This window comes from Erythrolamprus reginae, chromosome 2 (assembly GCF_031021105.1).
Source record: "Erythrolamprus reginae isolate rEryReg1 chromosome 2, rEryReg1.hap1, whole genome shotgun sequence".
In the NCBI taxonomy this organism is placed as follows: domain Eukaryota; kingdom Metazoa; phylum Chordata; class Lepidosauria; order Squamata; family Dipsadidae; genus Erythrolamprus; species Erythrolamprus reginae.
Window position 1 is genome coordinate 237,167,647 of NC_091951.1, and position 20,189 is coordinate 237,187,835.

The 20,189-nt window shown below is 43.2% G+C and overlaps 1 protein-coding gene and 1 long non-coding RNA gene across 2 annotated transcripts in view; one reads left to right on the forward strand and one right to left on the reverse strand.

The window, feature by feature from the left end:
• The window catches only part of GNE (glucosamine (UDP-N-acetyl)-2-epimerase/N-acetylmannosamine kinase), a 79,026-nt gene that overhangs the window by 15,591 nt on the left and 43,246 nt on the right, over window positions 1-20,189 (reverse strand). Inside the window, 6 exon segments of the mRNA XM_070742290.1 lie at window positions 3,790-3,906; window positions 7,362-7,544; window positions 11,196-11,417; window positions 12,930-13,059; window positions 15,842-16,052; window positions 18,344-18,431. Coding sequence (XP_070598391.1) covers window positions 3,790-3,906; window positions 7,362-7,544; window positions 11,196-11,417; window positions 12,930-13,059; window positions 15,842-16,052; window positions 18,344-18,431 — 951 coding nt within the window.
• Window positions 13,968-18,692, forward strand: LOC139162194 (uncharacterized). Its single transcript, XR_011558274.1, has 2 exons — window positions 13,968-14,035; window positions 16,576-18,692. It is a non-coding gene; the product is annotated as an uncharacterized lncRNA (long non-coding RNA).

A 20,189-nucleotide genomic window follows, 5' to 3' on the forward strand; every position in this document is an offset into this window, starting at 1 on the left:
CTATCATCCCCTGGGCGTGGGCGCCCCATCCCGATAGACTGGCATCTGTGGTGATGACAAATTGATCCGGGCACCTGAACGGGGATCCTCTGTCCATGGCCGGAGACTTCCACCACTTGAAGGATCTGCGAACACTCAGTGGGATGACAATGCGTCGATTTGAGTTGCTGTGCCCCGATCTCTGAAAAGGCAACAGAAGCCACTGGAGTTCCCTAGCATGAAGGCGAGCCCAGGGAATGATGCCTATGCATGACACCATCTTCCCCAAAAGAGAAGATAGAGTAACTATGGATACTGAAGGATTAGATAAAATGTTAGAAATTAACTCCACTATACTGAGTTTTCTCTCGGGAGAGAGAAAAACCTGGGAAGATTTTGAATCAATAATGGCTCCCAGGTGAGGAATGGAAGTGGAAGGTTGGAGGTGACTTTTTTCAAAGTTGATGGAAAACCCATGGTCCAGAAGGACTGACATGGTGACAGAAAGGTCTGATTTCACTCTCTCTAGGGAGTTCCCATGAATTAAAATATCATCAAGATAACATAAAATGTGGATGGGAGACGCCCGGATATAGGCCGCCAGGGACCCCAAGAGCTTTGTGAAGACCCGAGGGGCCGAGGAAAGGCCAAATGGCATCGCCCTATACTGGAAATGCCTGCCTTGAAAGGAAAAACGTAAAAATTTTCTGTGGCATTTGGCTATAGGAATGTGAAGGTAGGCCTCAGTGAGGTCTAAGGAGACCATGAAATCTCCCGAGTGAATGGCGGCCAAAATAGAAGACAAGGAGTGCATTTTAAACTTCCTATATTTGATGAATAGGTTTAGTTTCTTTAAATCCAAAATGGCTCTCCAACCTCCGGAGGACTTTGGAACCATAAATAGGATGGAGTAAAAACCTAGGCCCTTCTGACCGGAAGGGACCGGCTGAATGGCTCTAATGGACAAAAGATGAGAAATGGCCTCCTCCATACGGTTACAATCTGAGGATGACCTGGGCGAAGGGCAGGAAATAAAACGTTTAGGGGGAGGAGAAATAAATTCTAAAAGAAGGCCTGATTGAACAGTGTCAATGACCCAAGGGTCCTTGGAGGAGAGACGCCAATTTGCAGCGAAATGAGCTAGGCGACCCCCTATGGGAATGGAGGAAAGGTTACCATCTAGGTTTTTTTGAAGCCCTGTTAGAGGCAGCTCCCCTTTGGAAACGAAAACCCCTACCCCTGGAGTTCCTACCTTGGGAACGAAAGCGGGGGGAATACTGACCTGGAGATCTCTGATAGGAAGCCGCTTGATCTTGCTGGCGCCCTGGGCGACGAAAGGACTGCGTTTTAGTAACCTTTTTTGTGGTTGGGCCCAAAACCTTCTTCTTGTCTGTGGTCTCCGTGAGGAGAGGATCCAGAAGATCACCGAAGAGAAGGTCGCGCTTTAAGGGGCCCTGGGATAACTGCCACTTTTGGCGAACTCCCGCTTGCCAAGGGCGAATCCATAGGAGTCTTCTTGCCGTTGTAGAGGCTGCAATAGACTTAGCAGAAAATCTAGTAGATTGTAAGGTGGCATCAGCCACGTACTGGGCAGCTGCAAAGACCTTGTTGAAGTCTTGTTGACCTCTCAAGTCATCTGGAGGAATGTGCTGTTGAAGTTGGCGAAGCCACAGCAGCATGGCTCTGGAGAAGAAGGAGGCTGCTGCAGAACTTTTAATGGCCCAGGAATCAGCGGAGAAACCTCTTTTGAGCATTTGCTCGATGCGCTTGTCCTCTGGACGGAGGACTTCCTCCGCCTCGCCTGGCACAGCCGCTGCCGAGTGAAGAATTTTGACAGGTTCATCTGGTTTGGGAAAAGATAGAAGCTCTTCATAGGAAGAGGAGAGTTTATACAACTTTCTGTCCTTGGTAGAGGGATTAAGGCCAGAGGCTGGAAAATCCCACTGTTTAAGTAAGGCATCTTTAAATAATTTAGGCATAGGGATTACCTCGTTATCCTCCTGTTCCTCTGTGAAGTAAGGTAAATTCTCCTCCGGGGGATCAGTGGAAGTGGAGGCTTGTTTCTCCTGGGCCGCTAATCCCGTAGAAATTCTAGCTTTGAGGAGGAGAGATTTGAATAGTTGAGAAGGGAAAATAGTAATGGGAGGAGGGACCTTTATTTGGGATTCCTCGTCCTCAGATAAGCCCTGGAAAGGGTCTTCATCCTCCTCTACATCCTCATATTCATCTTGGGAGGACTCTGAGTCATCCTGAATAGGAGCTCTGACCGCTGGGGAAGAACCCAAGGGGCGGGAGGAACGAGAAGGAGGAAGAGGTAAAGGAAGCTCATTGATGGAGGAGAGTTTGGCATCAATGGCTTTGGACAACACAGCAAAAATAGATTGGAACTCAGGAGGTAAACTGGAAATATCAGCAGAAATGGTAGAAGAATCCCTAAAGGCCTGGGAGGATCCTGGCTGGGGGGAATCTTCCATAATATCTGGTTCCTCTGGACCTATGCCCCATAGGTTAGGTTGGGGTCTGTCTAGGTTTGGCTCATCCAGAGATAACACAGGGACCCCAGAAGGAGGCAGGCTAGAGGCCTCTGGTGGGTCTTGACTACTGATTACTTGGGCCTGCACTTTCAAACGTTTTGCTGATTTATCATGAATCTTTTGTAGGGCTAGGTCCCTTCTCTTCTCGGCCCTGGTGACCTTGGTCGAGGGGCGGGCCCCTGGAGAAGAGGAGGAAGAGGCCTGGGGGATACTAGTAATCTCATCGCCTGTAGGCCTGGCCTCTCTGGGACCTTTAGTTGTGCCTCTCTTGGGAAAGGTAGCCATAGTCTGACAATTAACAGAAGACAAGGCTGAGCCAATAATTAAATTATAAGGAGAAGATTTCAAGGACTTCCCAAGAGGAATGGATCCTGCTTCGAGGCCTCGAAGCTGCTGAAACGTGAGGACAATCTGGGCAAACCCAGAGTTCGTGCCCCCAAATCCAGCGGGGCCAGCCTCCCTAAACTTTGCAATTAAGTAAAACCAAGGCACTCTGGTTGGAGGCTAGGCCGGTGGAGAATTTAGCCTGGGACCCCCAAGGCCCGCTCCCGGATCCACGCGGTGGACTGAGGCCTACGCGGCTGGCAGAAGGCCAACACGAGAGGCCTAGATATTTTAAGAAAGGGCGCGAAGGCCTTCGCGCCAAAAAATCGCTTCGTAGAATTTCTTAAGGGGAAAAGCGATCGACTAAGTCCAGGAGACTAAAGGCGTCCCACTCCGCAGGAGGTATTTTATAAGCCCTTAAATATATTTTTATACAATAATTAAGCAATAATCCAATAATAAATACTTGCACCAGGACCTCCAGGCCAAGGGATTAGAAGAATCCACAAGCGGCCGCAGGAATCGTAACCGGCAAAACCGCCGGGGGAAAACGAAACCGCAACTTCTCCCAAGTAAAAAAACCTAGCCGCTTTTTATTTTTTTTCCTTTTAAAAACGGCTGGCGCAAATAGTGCAAGTAATTGAATAAAGACAATAAATCTTACTACTTTTTTGAAGGAAAGGTCGAAGGGAAGGTGTTAGAATGTTGAACGAGCATTCACAATACAACCGCAGGATATGCGAACTGAGCGAATTCTGGGGAAGGGGCGGATCCGGCAAGCTTTTTTAATACTAGGCTCAGTTCCACCGGATTGGACATGAGCAACCCATGTGACTGCTGGACCCGCTCCTTCAGTACGGAGAAGCAAACAAGGATGATGCTAGAGCAGTAGCAATATTTACCACTAACCAATATTCTAATGAAGATTTCAGCCTTAGGTTTGTATTTTTACCTGTTCTAACAATATTGTCAGCTTTTGAGTTTCCTAGTTTAGCTGCCTGAATAAGATGCGCAGCAGTTATTGTATCTTCTTTTTTCATAGACATATCTCCAATCAATAATGAATCCGCTGTTGGGAGGAAAAAAAATGGAAGAATGCAGAATTAGTAATTAGGAGGCAAAACAGAGAATGCTGATTATTACATTTTACCAACCTTTTTTTTTTTAATCACAAAGAATCTAATCTACCTATGTCAATGATGGCTAACACTTTTATTGTCATGAGCTGAAAGCACATGTGTGCAAGTACTGGTACCCATAATGCATGCGCACACAACCCACCACACATGCGTACATGACACCTCCACCGGCCCGTCTTGGGCCTACCAAGCCTCCCTGCTAGGACCCAAAACAGGCTGGGGAAGGAGATGCGTGCACATGATAGTCTGTGCATGCATGCACATCTCTTGCATGCCCCCTACGCATCCCGAAAATCTGGCCAGCAGGAAGAGCGTGCGTTCATGCGTGGTGGAGCTGAGCTGGGTGATGGCTCATGTGGTCACAGAGGTCTGCATGCCAGTGGTGGCACGCGTGCCATAGGTTCGCTATCGTGAATCTATATCATACAATAAAATTAATTTTAGTGCAGCTTTTTCCATAAATGAAGTTTTATCTCTCTTTTCTGGCATAAAATCTCATTGACTTCTTACGGATGTAAAATGATTTCACATAAATACCAGTATGTATCAAGAAACAGTGGAATAGACCTAATCCAGTGATGGCAAACCTATGGCACGGGTGCCACAGTTGGCATGCGGAGCCATATCTGCTGGTATGTGAGCAGTTGCCCTAGCTCAACTCCAACGTGCACGTTTGTCCCAGCCAATTGATTTTTGGCTCGCACAGAGGCCCTGGGAGGGCATTTTTGACTTCCAGAGAGCCTCCAGGGGATGGGGGAGGGTGTTTTTACCCTTCCCCAGCTCCAGGGAAGCCTTTGGAATCCTGGGGAGGGTGAAACACGAACCTACTGGGCCCATCAGAAGTTGGGAAACAGGCCAGTTCTGGCCTCCAGAGGGCTTCCAGGAGGCAGGGAAAGCTGTTTTCGCCCAACCCTGGCATTGAATTATGGCAGTGGGCACTCACACATATGCGATAGTGCACGCCCACGCTCTTTCAGCACCCGAGGAAAAAAAGGTTCGCCATCACTGACCTAATCTGCTTGGGATTATTTTTAATCAGAAAAACTGCCAAACAACGTAAATGCAGATTTAGCCCTCACTTTCCTGATGCTGGATTTTATTTCCATTAAGTCCTTAAAAAATTCTGACATTAGTATGGCCAAGGAAATCTATTCTTTTTTCTTTTTTACATTTACAAATTTAACTTTTAATTCATGCAATTGCCTACAAATGCATTTAGTGTACTTATATCCATATATAATAATACATTTTATTACTTTTTATTATAATAGCAAAATGTAATATAAACAAAAATTAAAAAAAGAATGAAGAATAGAAGAGTAAACTGCAAAAAAAGGGAAAAGTAAGAATATAATAAAGAAAAATAAATAATGAATTCATCTTCATCTCAGTAAATATAAAAAAAAATAAGGCACTCTCCACTACTTCCGAAATTACATGTATTTCTTTATCCCGTTTTATGAAAAAAATCATAAAACAATCTTTTCAGGCCTGGTATCAGAAGGAAGTATATGAAAGGTAGCTACAAATAACTACATATTTTGTTCTAGCTTTGATGAAAAAACCCTCAATTTTATATTACTTCCTTTTACTTTAGTCCTTAGTCCATTCAAATGCTACCATAGAATTTGATTTATCTTATTTTTTCTTTGTCCCATCACCATGTGTTCTTCAAGGCTTTAAGAAACCTCTTAAAATCCTACTCCAATAAAATCCTCCTAAATCCAAAACACTCTCGTGTTAAAACATTTCTATTTTAAATATTAACATTTCAGACAATTTCTATTGTGGATCCAGTAAAAGATCCTTTTCTAAATCTGTCAGTTGTAAATCTACTTATACCATCTCCATCTTGCCAGATAAAGTTTGTTCTACATCTGACATTTCTTCACAGTCTATCCATAGAAGCAGATATCATTACCAACATTGTTGATACTGTGGCTACTAAGTCCATCCTTCCAAAGTCCCTTTCAGTATTTTTATTGAGAAAATGTTTTGCACCATCTACTGGCCTTTATATCTTTCTCTAAAATCTTTAGTCCCCTCTAGTGTCCAGATTTTGAAATCATGTAATAGTTCATCAATGTTACAGCTTAATTAAAAAATCTATTTCTTGCGAGATGATACTTGTTTATAATTAATTTTAAAATTTTAGTGCAAGGGTTTTGGCATTCCAATTCATCTGGACTCTTATTTCATTTATAACATTCTAAGATCTCTCTCTCTCACACTCTCTCTCTCTCCATCCATCACCCAGAAAGTAACGCACCACTTTTTTTTTTCTCAGCCTACAGTAATGGTATGAATGCAAAACTTTAGATATACATTATTTGAATTGTCAGGAGTGCGTGTGTAAATTTTGCGTTTCTTCAGACAGATAGCGTAGCTGCAGCAGTGTTTCGAAATGGTGTCTGTAAGTGATGTACATTACAAGCAGTGTGCCATCACTGAATTTTTCACTGTGGAGAAAGAAATTATTGGGAACATTCAAGCGTTTGATCCCTTAGACTTCCACTTGTTTGGGCCATTAAAGGATGCCATTCGCAGAAGACATTTTGAGGATGACAAAGATGTGATTCACACAGGGCAGAAATGACTTCATCACCAGAGCAAGGAGTGGTACCAACAGGGCATACATGCCCATGTGTCTTGCTGGAGGAAGGCCATAGAACGGGATGGAGATTATATGGAAAATAGGGAGTGTAGAATAAACATCATTCTTTCTTGTGTGTAAATTTCATTGTATTCAATAAATAATTGTTGAAGAAAAAAAATGTGGTGCATTACTTTTTGAGCGACTCCTGTATTTGAATTTGTATGCTGCCCAACTTCCAAAAGACTCTGGGCGATTCCCAACCCCAAAAAATATCAAACAAACATACAATGTGTTCTGCCGGGTTCTCTGGTAGAAGCCTCCCGAAAATTCACGGGTACAAATTTCAGACACACACACGTTTGAAAATTCAAAACAATGTCCTTTATCACAAAATTCAAAAGAAACAAAGCACCCTTTTTGTATTGCAAAGAGCACTCTTCCCCAAAACAACCTTGTCGGCTGTACAAGTCCCTTAATCAGTCCTTAAGTACTTAGCTAGTAGCTGTGAAGAAAAGTTGTAAGGCAAGGACTACTTGTATATCTTGATCAAGGTACCTAATACAGTCAGTGCGTACACTGGCATGCTAGTAGATTTGTTTTTCAGCTATGCTTCCATTAATTAATTTGGCTTTGGGAAACAAAGTTAACGCATGTAAAAGAAGTAGTTTGCATTCTGCTACCTTAATAAATGGCAGCTGTTGAGTGCCAAATGTATTGTATGTGAACTTTTTTTAAGGCACACCCTACTAGTGAACATGGCGAAAAACAACAGGACGGCACCTTACTTACCATCATGTAACTTCTTAGCTTCTCTCTGCAAGGCTATTCCAGAAGCATATGCCTCTATGCAGCCATGGCCCCCACACAGGCACTGTGGACCATCCATTGCTACCACAATGTGCCCAAGCTCAGCAGCACAAAAAGAACTACCGTGAATTAATTCATTTTGGTGAATGATTCCACCACCAATACCTGAAAGGAAAAATATCAGGATATAGTCACTGAACTCTGAAACCAGAAAATATATAGCATTTCAAAGGATTCCTTTATCATTGGCAAATATAAAATCGCATTTGACTGCCCAGACTTTGAGTGATTTGGTGTTTGCTTATGCTCTGTCCATCCAATTTGTTTTTAAATTTATACCCTTGTTCCCATCCTCTCTTGGTCCATTTTTGTTTCATATTCTTCAGTTTGTTTATCCAATGCTCCATTTATCTAATTTTTGCTGCTTCCCACCTTTTCATATTATACTCTTAATATATTGTTGAAAGATAGTACTTATTCAATTGTACTTTTAAAAATGTTATCTTTCGTGTTTGTTAATGCCTCCAGCAAAACATTTATACTTAAGAGCAAGTGATGAAAGTTTCTGTTCATCTATTTCATGGTTTTTGTCTTTGAAGGTAGTATTTACGCATGCATTATACTGACAGAGGTGTGTGTTAACAATAGCCAGCATTATTGGAGAGATGAAAGATGTATTTGAAGAGTGTTGTGAAGTGTTGCTACTGTAAAAACAATGTAACGTGAAAGCACCAACTCATTTTTACATTTCAAATGCTTTAATTTCCTTAAAAAAAGAGTAATTCTCCTGGAAATATTAATTACTATATGCATTGTTAACTTTAATCTTTGAATGCCATGTAATGAGAAAGAGGAACTCCATTTACACACACACACAAACACAAACACACACAATTTACACTCTGGAATTGGAAATGAATCGTGAGAAACCATTCTCTGACTGACAGTGGAGGGGCTATTCTAAAGCCAAGGATTTGGCAAATCAGGTGGTTACTGCCCAGAAGTTTGCATCAGTTTAAATCTAATAGAAGAACAGAAAACATAAGAGAAGTTTCCTACTATTTGCTTTAATCTCAATTTCCTGCAGTTTACGGGGATTTAATCATGTGCCCAACAGCTGGATAGAGATAATAGCCATTTGCACACGATTTATTACAATAAATATAACATCTGAATAAGTACAAGATGGCATTATTACTTGATTCCAACCAAGACTGAAAACTGTTTTAGGAAGTTTGAGAAAATTGATACCTGTCCCAGTGGCACAGGAATCGATTTCCTCAAACTTCCTAAAACAGTTTTTAAGAAATAAGAAAGAAAATTAAAATACCCGGAAAAATGTGGAAATAGAGAAGATCCTTTTGAGAGGAATGTATAGAAATGTAAATAAATTGTAAATATTAATTTTTTTATTAACAAATAAGCATCAAATAAGTACAGTGATCCCCCGGTTATTGCGTTCCCGACCATTGCGAACAGGCTAATTTGCGATTTTTCAACCCGGAAGTCAAAACACCATCTGCGCATGCGTGCCCTTTTTTCTATGGGCACGCATGCCGGGCAAATCAGCTGCTGGGCGGCTTCCCTGGGTCTTCTCCTGACTCCTAAAGCGGGGAAGTTCGCCAGGAGTCAGCGGAGAAGCGGCGCGCCTGTTTTAAAAGATCGGAGCCGGCCTGGGGGGGCTTTCCAGCAACCCACGAGCCCCCAACCCGGGCTCGTGGGTTGCTGGAAAGCCCCCCCAGGCCGGCTCCGATCGTTTTAAAACAGGCGCGCCGCTTCTCCGCTGACTCCTGGCGAACTTCCCCGCTTTAGGAGTCAGCGGAGAAGCGGCGCGCCTGTTTTAAAAGATTGGAGCCAGCCTGGGGGGGCTTTCCAGCAACCCACAAGCCCCCAACCCGGGCTCGTGGGTTGCTGGAAAGCCCCCCCAGGCCGGCTCCGATCCCCCAGGCCGTGTCTCCTTCTCCCTCCTCCTCCCCTTCTTCCCCGCTCTTCCATCCTTCGCCGCTGAGGTCGCCAGGAAGGGAGAAGAAGAGTCAATGAACGGCGCCAGCCGCCGCCTCGCCCAACGCAAAGCGCAAGAGCCCAGACCCGGAGGCAACCCGCTCGCTGTCTGCGGCGCTTCGAGTTTCTCCTCCCGGAGGCGCACTCAGCGCTCGCTGCAGCGGGGGAAGACCCAGGGAAGGTTCCTTCGTCCGCTGCCCACGGAAAGGGGAAACCCGGATCTTCGGCTGCAGCGAGCGCCGAGCGCGCCTCCGGGAGGAGAAACTTGAAGCGCCGCGGACAGCGAGCGGGTTGCCTCCGGATCTGGGCTCTCGCGCTTTGCGTTGGGCGAGGCGGCGGCTGGCGCCGTTCATTGACTCTTCTTCTCCCTTCCTGGCGCTCGCTGTCCGCGGCACTTCGAGTTTCTCCTCCCGGAGGCGCGCTCGGCGCTCGCTGCAGCCGAAGATCCGGGTTTCCCCTTTCCATGGGCAGCAGACGAAGGAACCTTCCCTGGGTCTTCCCCTGCTGCAGCGAGCGCCGAGTGCGCCTCCGGGAGGAGAAACTCGAAGCGCCGCGGACAGCGAGCGCCAGGAAGGGAGAAGAAGAGTCAATGAACGGCGCCAGCCGCCGCCTCGCCCAACGCAAAGCGCGAGAGCCCAAACCCGGAGGCAACCCGCTCGTTGTCCGCGGCGCTTCGAGTTTCTCCTCCCGGAGGCGCACTCGGCGCTCGCTGCAGCCGAAGATCCGGGTTTCCCCTTTCCGTGGGCAGCGGACGAAGGAACCTTCCCTGGGTCTTCCCCTGCTGCAGCGAGCGCCGAGCGCGCCTCCGGGAGGAGAAACTCGAAGCGCCGCGGACAGCGAGCGGGTTGCCTCCGGGTCTGGGCTCTCGCGCTTTGCGTTGGGCAAGGCGGCGGCTGGCGCCATTCATTGACTCTTCTTCTCCCTTCCTGGTGACCTCGGCGGCGGAGGATGGAAGAGCGGGGAAGAAGAGGAGGAGGAGGGAGAAGGAGACACGGCAGCCGAACTCCTCTCTCGGTTGGAGGTGAGCTTGACGACCCCCCGGGAAAAAGACTGAAGTGGCCGCTTTCTCCGTCGTATGTGTGTGGGGGCTCGGGAGGAAGCTGCCGGAGGAGGGTTGACGACGGGTAGCCCCGCAGCTGCGGTCCCCGCCGGGATGGAGGCGCCTGGGTGCGCGCGCGCGCACATACACACGCGGATAGGGGGGAGAGCGTGAGCGAGCGAGAGGGGGGGGAAAGCCCAGACGGGATGAACCGTTGGGGGGGCTTTCCAGCAACCCATGAGCCCCCAACCCGGGCTCGTGGGTTGCTGGAAAGCCCCCCCAGGCTGGCTCCGATCGTTTTAAAACAGGCGCGCCGCTTCTCCGCTGACTCCTAAAGCGGGGAAGTTCGCCAGGAGTCAGCGGAGAAGCGGCGCGCCTGTTTTAAAACGATCGGAGCCGGCCTGGGGGATCGGAGCCGGCCTGGGGGGATCGGAGCCGGCCTGGGGGGGCTTTCCCTTTCAGGGCGGGCGAGCGGCGGGCGCGGCAGCAGCGAGGAGTTCACGTGGGCGGCGGGGAAACCCCAATCTTCGGCTCCTCGCTGCTGGGAAGTAAAAACACCATCTGCGCATGCGCAGATATTGTTTTTACTTCCGCAGCGCTACTTCGCGAAAACCCGCTCGTTGCGGGGGGTCCTGGAACGGAACCCTCGCAATGATCGGGGATCACTGTATTATGAGAAATGCAAAACAGATCTGCCATGTAATGTCCAATGTTTTTAAGTGTTTATTTTTTAGTTTGTCTTATGTGTTTGTTAATTTTTTTTTTTAAAAAGATACCTGTGCCAGTGATAACGGTTATAAAATCTTCCACTCCTTTCCCATGTCCAAATTTTCTTTCTGCTAAAGCTGCACAGTTGCCATCATTATCCACCCAGACTGGCAAATGCAGAGCGTCTGATATCGGTGTCCGCAAGTCAACAGCGTTCCACTCCTGAATAAGTTTTGTGGAATGAAGAACAACACCTTCTCGGGGATCTACTCTTCCACCTGTAGAAATGCCTGAGCCACAGAGCATATATCAAGTTATATGAAAGACCAGGACAAGCTCTATTAATTCTAGCATTTAAAAAAAAAATCCAAAATAAAGTTTTGTTAAGTGTTAGCCTCTCATTCAGAAATAAAGCTGAACAACTTCCTTAAACAACAAAACAACTAAGTCCAGCAGTTCTGTTTTACATTACTTTTAACTGTAAAGAATAATTCTTCAATAAACTCCCAAATAAATAAAGAAGTCATGTGGTAACTCACACCCCAATTTGCTGTTTAAACATGCATTATCTAACAAGATGCAGAGACACATTGTCTGAATTCTCATATATCCTGTTGATTGTACCATATCCATATATAGTATCACACATAAAAATATGAGACAGTTATTGCACAAAAAAATACAAGACAGGCAAAATCTTCAAACATTTAGAGATTAACAGCTGCCCTGCTTATTTCAATCTAATACTTGATGCTCAATTAGTGCATTTTTTGCCTATTATAATTTTGAGGGGGAAAGTATAATCGAAGACTGTATACACAGTCTGCCTACAGAAGTACAACTTATTATGAAATATATATGTCCTAGGACATGAGGATGTTATTTATTCAGCGCCTCTGGGTCAGGTTTTGGCTCCTGAAGACTCTGGAGAAATCCCTGCAGTTTTCTTGGGAAAGAGTGACTGAACTAAAGTCATCCAGCTGGCTTTATGCCTAAGGCAAGGCTATAACTCACAATCTCCCACTTTCTAGCCCAGAGGTCTTCAAACTTGGCAACTTTAAGACTTGTGGACTTCAACTCCCAGAATTCTCTTGCCAACTATGCTGGCTGAGGAATTCTGGGAGTTGAAGTCCACAAGTCTTAAAGTTGCTACGTTTTGGGACCCCTGTACTAGCCTAGTGCCTTAACAATTGCCTCAAACCCACCCTCTGAGAACTGCATTATCAATTTCAATATATCTCCGGGAAAGCCTTCTGCCGCACGAATGCCAGCGACCGATTAGGTCCCACAGAGTTGGCCTTCTCCGGGTCCCGTTGACTAAACAATGTCGTTTGGCAGGTCCCAGGGGAAGAGCCTTCTCTGTGGCGGCCCCGACCCTCTGGAACCAGCTCCCCCCTGAGTTTAGAATTGCCCCCACCCTCCTTGCCTTCCGCAAATTCCTTAAAACCCACCTCTGCAGTCAGGCATGGGGGAACTGAAATGTCTTCCCCAGGCCTATACTGTTTATGTATGGTGTGTTGTGTGCATGTTTTTTAAATTATGGGTTTTTAGCTTTCTAATTATTGAATTTGTATTATATATTGTTGGGGCGGCATACAAATTTAATAAATAAATAAATAAATAGATAATAAATAAATAAATAATAAATAAATAAATATTTTGTAGTCTATAAATGCCAAGAGATCTGTTTGCAAAATTCAGCACTTAGAAAACAATGTTTTATTATATTTGAAATGCATAACAACTTCTTGCCTTCATTTCACAAAGCAAAAAATAATAATTATGGTGCTTATTAAACTTACCTACACCCAAAATCCTGCAGTTCAGGTCTACTGCTTCTGAGGCAGCTTCTACACACATCTTAAGGATCAATTCTATTCAATCCTCGTAAGTTTTAGGGTTCAGTTGTATGTATTTCTTGACTATTTCACCCTAAGAGAAAATAAAAACCCATCAAACTCTTTATGTTTTATAAGTACAGTGGTACCTCATGATACAAACTTAATTGGTTCCAGGAGGAGGTTCGTAAGGTGAAAAGTTCGTAAGATGAAACGTTTCCCATAGGAATCAATGTAAAAACAAATAATGCGTGCAAATCCTTCAGGAAAATCCCAAACTTTAGAAGGGAGGCGAACAGAGGGCAGGGAGGAGCAGCTAAAGGGGGCGGGTGGAAGAAGCAAGGCTAGGCTAAAGGGTGAGTGGGAAGGAAGAAAGGCAAGGGGGGCGCCCCTCCCTTTTCTTTCTTCAAAAGACACCCTTTCAGTGCCTGTGCAAGCACGCTGTTCTCTGCAAAATGTTTCCTACTCCAAGCCGCCCCTCCCTTTTCTTTCTTCAAAAGACACCCTTTCAGTGCCTGTAAGCACGCTGTTCTATTTTTTTACATGCAAACATTTCCCCCTCCAAGCGGCCCTTCCCTTTTCTTTCTTCAAAAAAGGGGGGGAAAAGAAACCCCTTCATCCCAGCAGCAGCTGCTTGGGTTCATAAGGTGAAAATAGTTCGGAAGAAGAGGCAAAAAAATCTTAACCACCAGGTTCGTATCTCGAAAAGTTCGTATGATGAGGGGTTCGTATCATGAGGTACCACTGTATTCTTCTGCCATAAAAGTGCTGTTCCCACAGGACATCAAACATGGCACAGTGCGATAAGACTACGTGCCACCAAATCATTGCCAATTCTTACGGACCAGTCAGAATCAAAACTGAAGAGATGAGACAGGTATTCCATGTAGCAAGCAAATACTATATAGGTTGTCCTCAACCTACAACCATGTGTATTGTGACCACTTGAAGTGGCACTGAAAAAAATGACTTATCACTGTTTTTCACTTATGTCCATTGCAGCATCCACGTGATCAAAATCCAGGCATTTGGCAACCAGCATATATCAATGAGGATTGCAGTGAACTGAGGTCATGTGATCACCATTTATAATCTTCCTAGTGGTTTATAAAGTCAATGGGGTTTATAAATAAAATCAATGGGGGAAGCCAGATTCACTTAAGGATATATGATTCATTTAAGAACCGCAGTGGTTCATTTAACCATTGCGGTTAAAAAAAATGTTGCAGAACAAGGTAAAACTCACTTAACAAGTGTCTTACTTAGCAATGGAGATTTTGGGCTCAATTGTGGTTGTAAGCTGAGGACTAACTGTACGAAAAGAGAAGTCTTCCTGTGTGTGTCTCTGCACTTGCCTGGCCAGACAACCACAAGCCCAACCTCCAGCTCAGCTTATTGGCTGGCCTATCTGTCTGTCTGTCTATCTAATCTATCTAATCCGACTTCTATGCTGCCCAATCCCAAAGGACTTAAGGGATGAAAATGGTGGAGTCAATATCTTTTGCAACAAGAAAAGAACAATGCAAGACAATCCTGATTTAAAACATCTTTTAAATATTAATTAGATTAAATTAATCCTATCAGTTCAAAATGGAACCAAGCAAGAGTCCTTAAGAGGCAAACATCCTGTTCTTAGGAGGCCTAAACTTCATAGAAGGTATTATTAAAAAAAGAGCCCCATTACACGCAATTACACTGAAGGGATGGCTCTGCTAAAAATGGCTCTGCTAAACAATGCCCATTAACTGCAATTATTTCAATGCTTTTGTTTGTTTTACAACGCTAATGATAAAAATAGTTGATGCAGTCCCAAGGCAGTCCAAGACCACATTGTGAGTAGCAGTGCCAAACAGAATTCATACTCAGTTACTGTACTATTCTTTTATTTCTTCAAACTTTACATAGCCCACTCTGTGTTTCCTGAATCAGGATGTATCTCTCAGCTGGTCTAGGCCATCCTGGTGGGAACAAAGGGAATCAAGACAGGCACTCAACACTGCAAAACTCAGCTTTAATCTCCACAAACAGGCTGGAGCCTCAGAATGTGGCAATAATAATAATAATAATAATTTATTAGATTTGTATGCCGCCCCTCTCCACAGACTTGGGGCGGCTCAAGTAGGAAACATATCCCTTGTAAAGTTAGCACTGGGAGCACCTACCTCCCAGCACCTTTTCAAGTCTCTGGACCCCACCCCTTGCCCATCTGGCTGCCCACTATCATCCGGTGGCATTGGGGCTACGTATGTCCAGCTGCCACAGTAGCTATCTGGGCCAACACCCATCTGGCGGTAATAGTTCTCTTCACCACCCAGAATAACCCATTGTGTTGCATGGCCGCTGTGTGTGGCCACTATGGAAGGCTGCCAGGACCAATCAGCAGGGCGGCGCAGGTTGCTCCCACTGCATTTCCCCCTGCCCCTAGGTATGTTGAGCTACAGGCCAGGGCTCCATAGTATCTACATATGATAGATCTTTTAGATCACTGATTCACTTAAACCAATTCACCTAATGTGTAGATTGCACTAAAGTGCAATGGATTATTTGAAAACTGGAATTATTTAGTTGCATTTATATTCCACCCAGGACTTCATGATACAGGGTCTACTCTCATTTTACTTGCAGAACAACGGGGTAGACTGTCTCATTTCTTCTATCACATTGTCTTCTTGTATCGGGAGGTTTTTCTCCCCCTCTGAATGTCTAGGGTATCAACATGCTACCCTCTTACAAGAAGCTGCCACATTTTAGTAAGACAGCATACAAAGATCGGGTACATTTTAAAATTATCACATTATTACATTAAGATTATAAGTGTGTTGTTCACAGAAAGGCACCGCCCTGTAGACATATAAACCATTCTGATTTATAATTACCTTCATGCTGATAATTGCTACTCGGAGATTCGTTCCACCCAGATCCACTGCCAGCGCACTCTGGGTTTCTAAGATATGATCAATATCTTGGGAAATGTTTTCTTTTACAGTGGGGAAGCAGAATTTCTTTTGAAGGGGCTCCTCAAGGTCAATTGACTTGAGGAACTTCAGAATTCTTGGAACAGCATTTCCATCGCCATATATTTTCGAACTGTAACATCAAATGGAAGAATTTATAACATTTTAAAACAGAAGGAAAGTATCTTACAAGCCAAACCTATACATTTGGACTGTGAGTACACTAAGAGAGATGCCAGGAGGGATAAATCTTGAAACCGTTATTTAAAAATGGTCCTTGAATATATTTACAACATTAAGCTAGGAATGCTCAGCATGGTGCTGGGATAATTAGTAAGACAGAAGTTAATGCTTGTATTTATTTTCATTGGAGAGGAACACATGCAGCCTTCTATCCTTCTGCAAACGTCTGAAGACTTGGCCTTTTTACTATATTCAAAATGATCGATTTCCAAGTAAATGTGTAGAGAATTGCTACTTTACTTTTTAATTTTAATGTTAATAGATTAATAACCTGTGTACCTTTTTGCCAGCTTGACTTACTTTATATCTGATAATAATAGCATATTTGTTAAGCATCAAGGAACAGATTAATGGCAACATACTGTATATAAAACCTGTTCTTAATTTAACTTGCTTATTTATCCCATCTTAAGGTGTCCTCAAAGAGAAAGAATCCCAGTTCATCTGAAGGAAGTGTCAAGAAGCAAAGGAAATTGGAAATAAAACTATAAGCACAGTTGTGATTATGTAATTTTTCACTTAGGACGACTTCATTTAATGACCAAATTTCCATAATCAATTGCTGGCACTAAATGAGGACTACCTATAATTGTGGGCTTAAATAGAAAAAGTTATCTATCACAGGACCCCCGGTGCATGACATAAACTAGGTCAATAATTCTAAAATCACAGACACTTTATCAATTCTATTGTCAGATAGCAGTCACAAATTTCTGGGGTTGTCTATTATCAAGGAAAATTAAACCAGAGAGGTTCTGAACTATAAGTCATACACTGTTATGCAATCTAAAGTTCTAACTTTTCTATTATAACCTTTTCAATTTATTACGCTCATTACTGTACACTGTGCTTTATTTTTATTACAAATAAATAATAATAATTAGTTGACTGTAGAGAAACTCTAGTCTGTCAATGCCAGATCATACCCATTCACCAATCAAGAGTCAATATGCAAAACTCTATCTTAAGGGTGCCCATGAAAATAAATATACCACCATATATATTTGTAATAAGATACAAAGCCAGCAAAAAAAGAATGGCAATCTGTAAAATGACTACCAGGGAAAAAATTGCACATTCATAAAATGTTGCAGTGGCAGATATAACTAGTTACAAAGCCCAGATTTACCAAATGCCTTTTGTTATTCCTACCAGCTTCTTTTCCTAAACAATGTTTGTTATTACCTAGACTAGTGAATGCGAACCTTATTTGGCTCGGGTGCCAAAAGGGTGTGCGTATGTGAGATATCCATAATGCAATGAGCTTCTCCCCTGTGCATGCACACAGGCCTCACTGAAGCTGTGGAGCTGCTCTACTACTTATCTTCTTGAGTTATCTTTGTCCCATTTCTTTTGCAGCCTGCAAGGCTTTCCTGAAGGCCTCTGTAGCCATTATCAGAGCTCCAGATTGATCTGGAGTTCTGTTATCGGCTGCAGAGGCCTTCAGGACAGCCTTGCAGGCTGTAGAGGAAATGGCATGAGATGTGGGAGGCCTGGCTACAACTGTCCAAAGCCAAAGAAGTTCCTGAAGACCTCTGACAGTGAAAAGGAAGCTGAAAGTGAGCATACAAGTGAACTTTAGGTCGGGCTGTTTTTTGCCATCCCCAGGCTTCAGGAAGCTTTCCTGAAGCCTAGGGAGAGCGAAAAGAGCCGAAAAGAAGGATAAAAATCAGCTGGCCAGCAAGTGCATGCAGGCTGGAGCTGACATAGGGCAACACCTCGTGCACTTAAATATGGCTCCGTGTGCCGGGACGCATGCCATAAGTTCACCATCACTGACCTAGACATATAGATTCAATTCCATACAAAATGCAGCCATATATCATTTTTTTATTCTATAATAAAAATCATTCTGCCAAGGGGGGTATCTATGGACACCGTCTTCTCTACATCCTTTACCTTTCAGGGGGAGAAACAGGCATTTTTTTTTAAAAAAAATGTATGGCAATGGTAATTTTGAAGCATGCAAGTAGACATCAGGGAAATGAATTATGCAAACTGTCATTTACTCTATAGGGCAGCATTTTTTAATTCAAAGATACTATTCACACAACTGCTTTCCCAATGCCATGTAGTAGCCTATTTGTAATAAACTGATGTTTTGTAAAATTTACAACATATAGCAATATTTTCTCTTGGTGCCTTAATTTTTCTTATACTCACTTCTATGACTGTACTCACCAAGGATATTGTTTCCCAAACTGAATGTGCAAAGCTCGAAGTATCTTGTCTTGGGAATCAGCATCCCGCACATGAAGAACATTCTCTCCTGAAAAAAGCAAACACCCCCAGAACATTAAATATCATGTTAGAAGAAACTGAACTTAAAATGAAACATACTTGCTTAATAAACGCTGGAGAAAAAAAATAGATTAAAAATCCGACTTTGTTACTCTTGCATTGCAGCAAATATAATTATTAATTGTTTAGAACAATTAAATGTCCTAAACATCAAGTTCTTTTTCTGTATTTTAATTATTGTTAGTTGCCTTGATTTCTTGGTTGAATAAATAATAAAGCAAATTACATCTATTTTCATATGTGTTGACAAGATGCATGTTTTAAAATATCAACTGCAGAGCTGAATGAATAAAAGGGTATATTCATAAGAAACACAAAAAATAAAATTTATTTTATTTATTTATTTATTAGATTTGTATGCCGCCCCTCTCCCTAGACTCGTATTTTGCTTTTATTTTGGTTGATGGACAAATAATGCATTTTATTATATTATCCACAAATCTTTCCAGCATTCTCAGCCTTAACAGAAATTAAAATATAAGCTTGCTTATTTGGTCCCTTGAACTGCACAAAGCAATTACCATACTCAAATAAGTGCACTCTGTTAATTAAACAATCATACAAGTAAGTAGGCTCCGTTTCACCGGAAGAGAAAAATAAACACAGAAAACATTTCCTTGCTTTTCTAGTCTCGTGTTCTTCATTACAAATGACAATTTTTTAATCATCCCCCTGTTCAAGCCAGAAAATGTTTTGCTTCCATAGCGATACAGTAGTAATAACTGCCCACCCATGCCCTTCAATTTCCATCAATGAAATTTCTCCCTTCCAAGTTTCAAATTCTCCTCTCCATTTCTCTCGCATCTTTAGCAGTTTGGGAAAGAGGGAAGAATGACAACTGAATTCAGGAACTAAATTCTACTGGAAGTCTTCACTTAGGCCTTATGTTGTACTATCCAATCAATCATCATTCTTTAGTCACGCGACAATTGGAGCTTACTCCTCTATGTTACTCCCAGCTGCTAAAGTTGCAGGACATAACTATAAATCCTTCAACATAAAAACATGTACATCTGTACCAACATACATTTACTCGAAAAACATGGAAATGCTGAGTTTCTAAGAGAGATTTGTGCAATGGCAGTGCAATGTGTAAATTAGCCTGAATATTAACAACATTTTGGCTTGTGGCTGAGAACTTTGTTCTATCATATTCAGGAAGAAAGCCTCTTTTTCACACTGCCTAAATAGCCCTTGACTTAAAACCATTTGTTTGGAGACAGTTCAAAGTTACAATGGCACTTTAAAAAGGGGGGGACTTACAACCAATCCTCACACTTTCAACTGCTGCAGAGTCCCCATGGTCACATGACCAACATTTCAGAGCTTGTTAGCCGGCATGTATTTACAATGGTTGCACCGTCCCGGGGAATCGTATGATCACCATTTGCCATCTTCCTAGTAGCTTCTCAAAAGCAATGTCAATGGGGAAATCCAGATTTGCTTAACCATGCGATTCTCTTAATGGCTATCATGATTCACTTAAGAACCATGACAAAAAATTAGGCATAATTCACTGAACAAGCAATGGAGATTCTGGTCCCAACTGCGGACATAAGACTATCTACAGTGTATCAATTCTATGCAAACAATAGCTTTCAGTTTGTTAGATAGTTCTCTCCACTCTACAGATTTCAAGTTCCAGTTAAGAGCATGACTAAAGAATTTGACAGAGCTACAGAAACTTTTTAAGATAAGACAAAGATACCCAGTGCTAAGCTGTCGT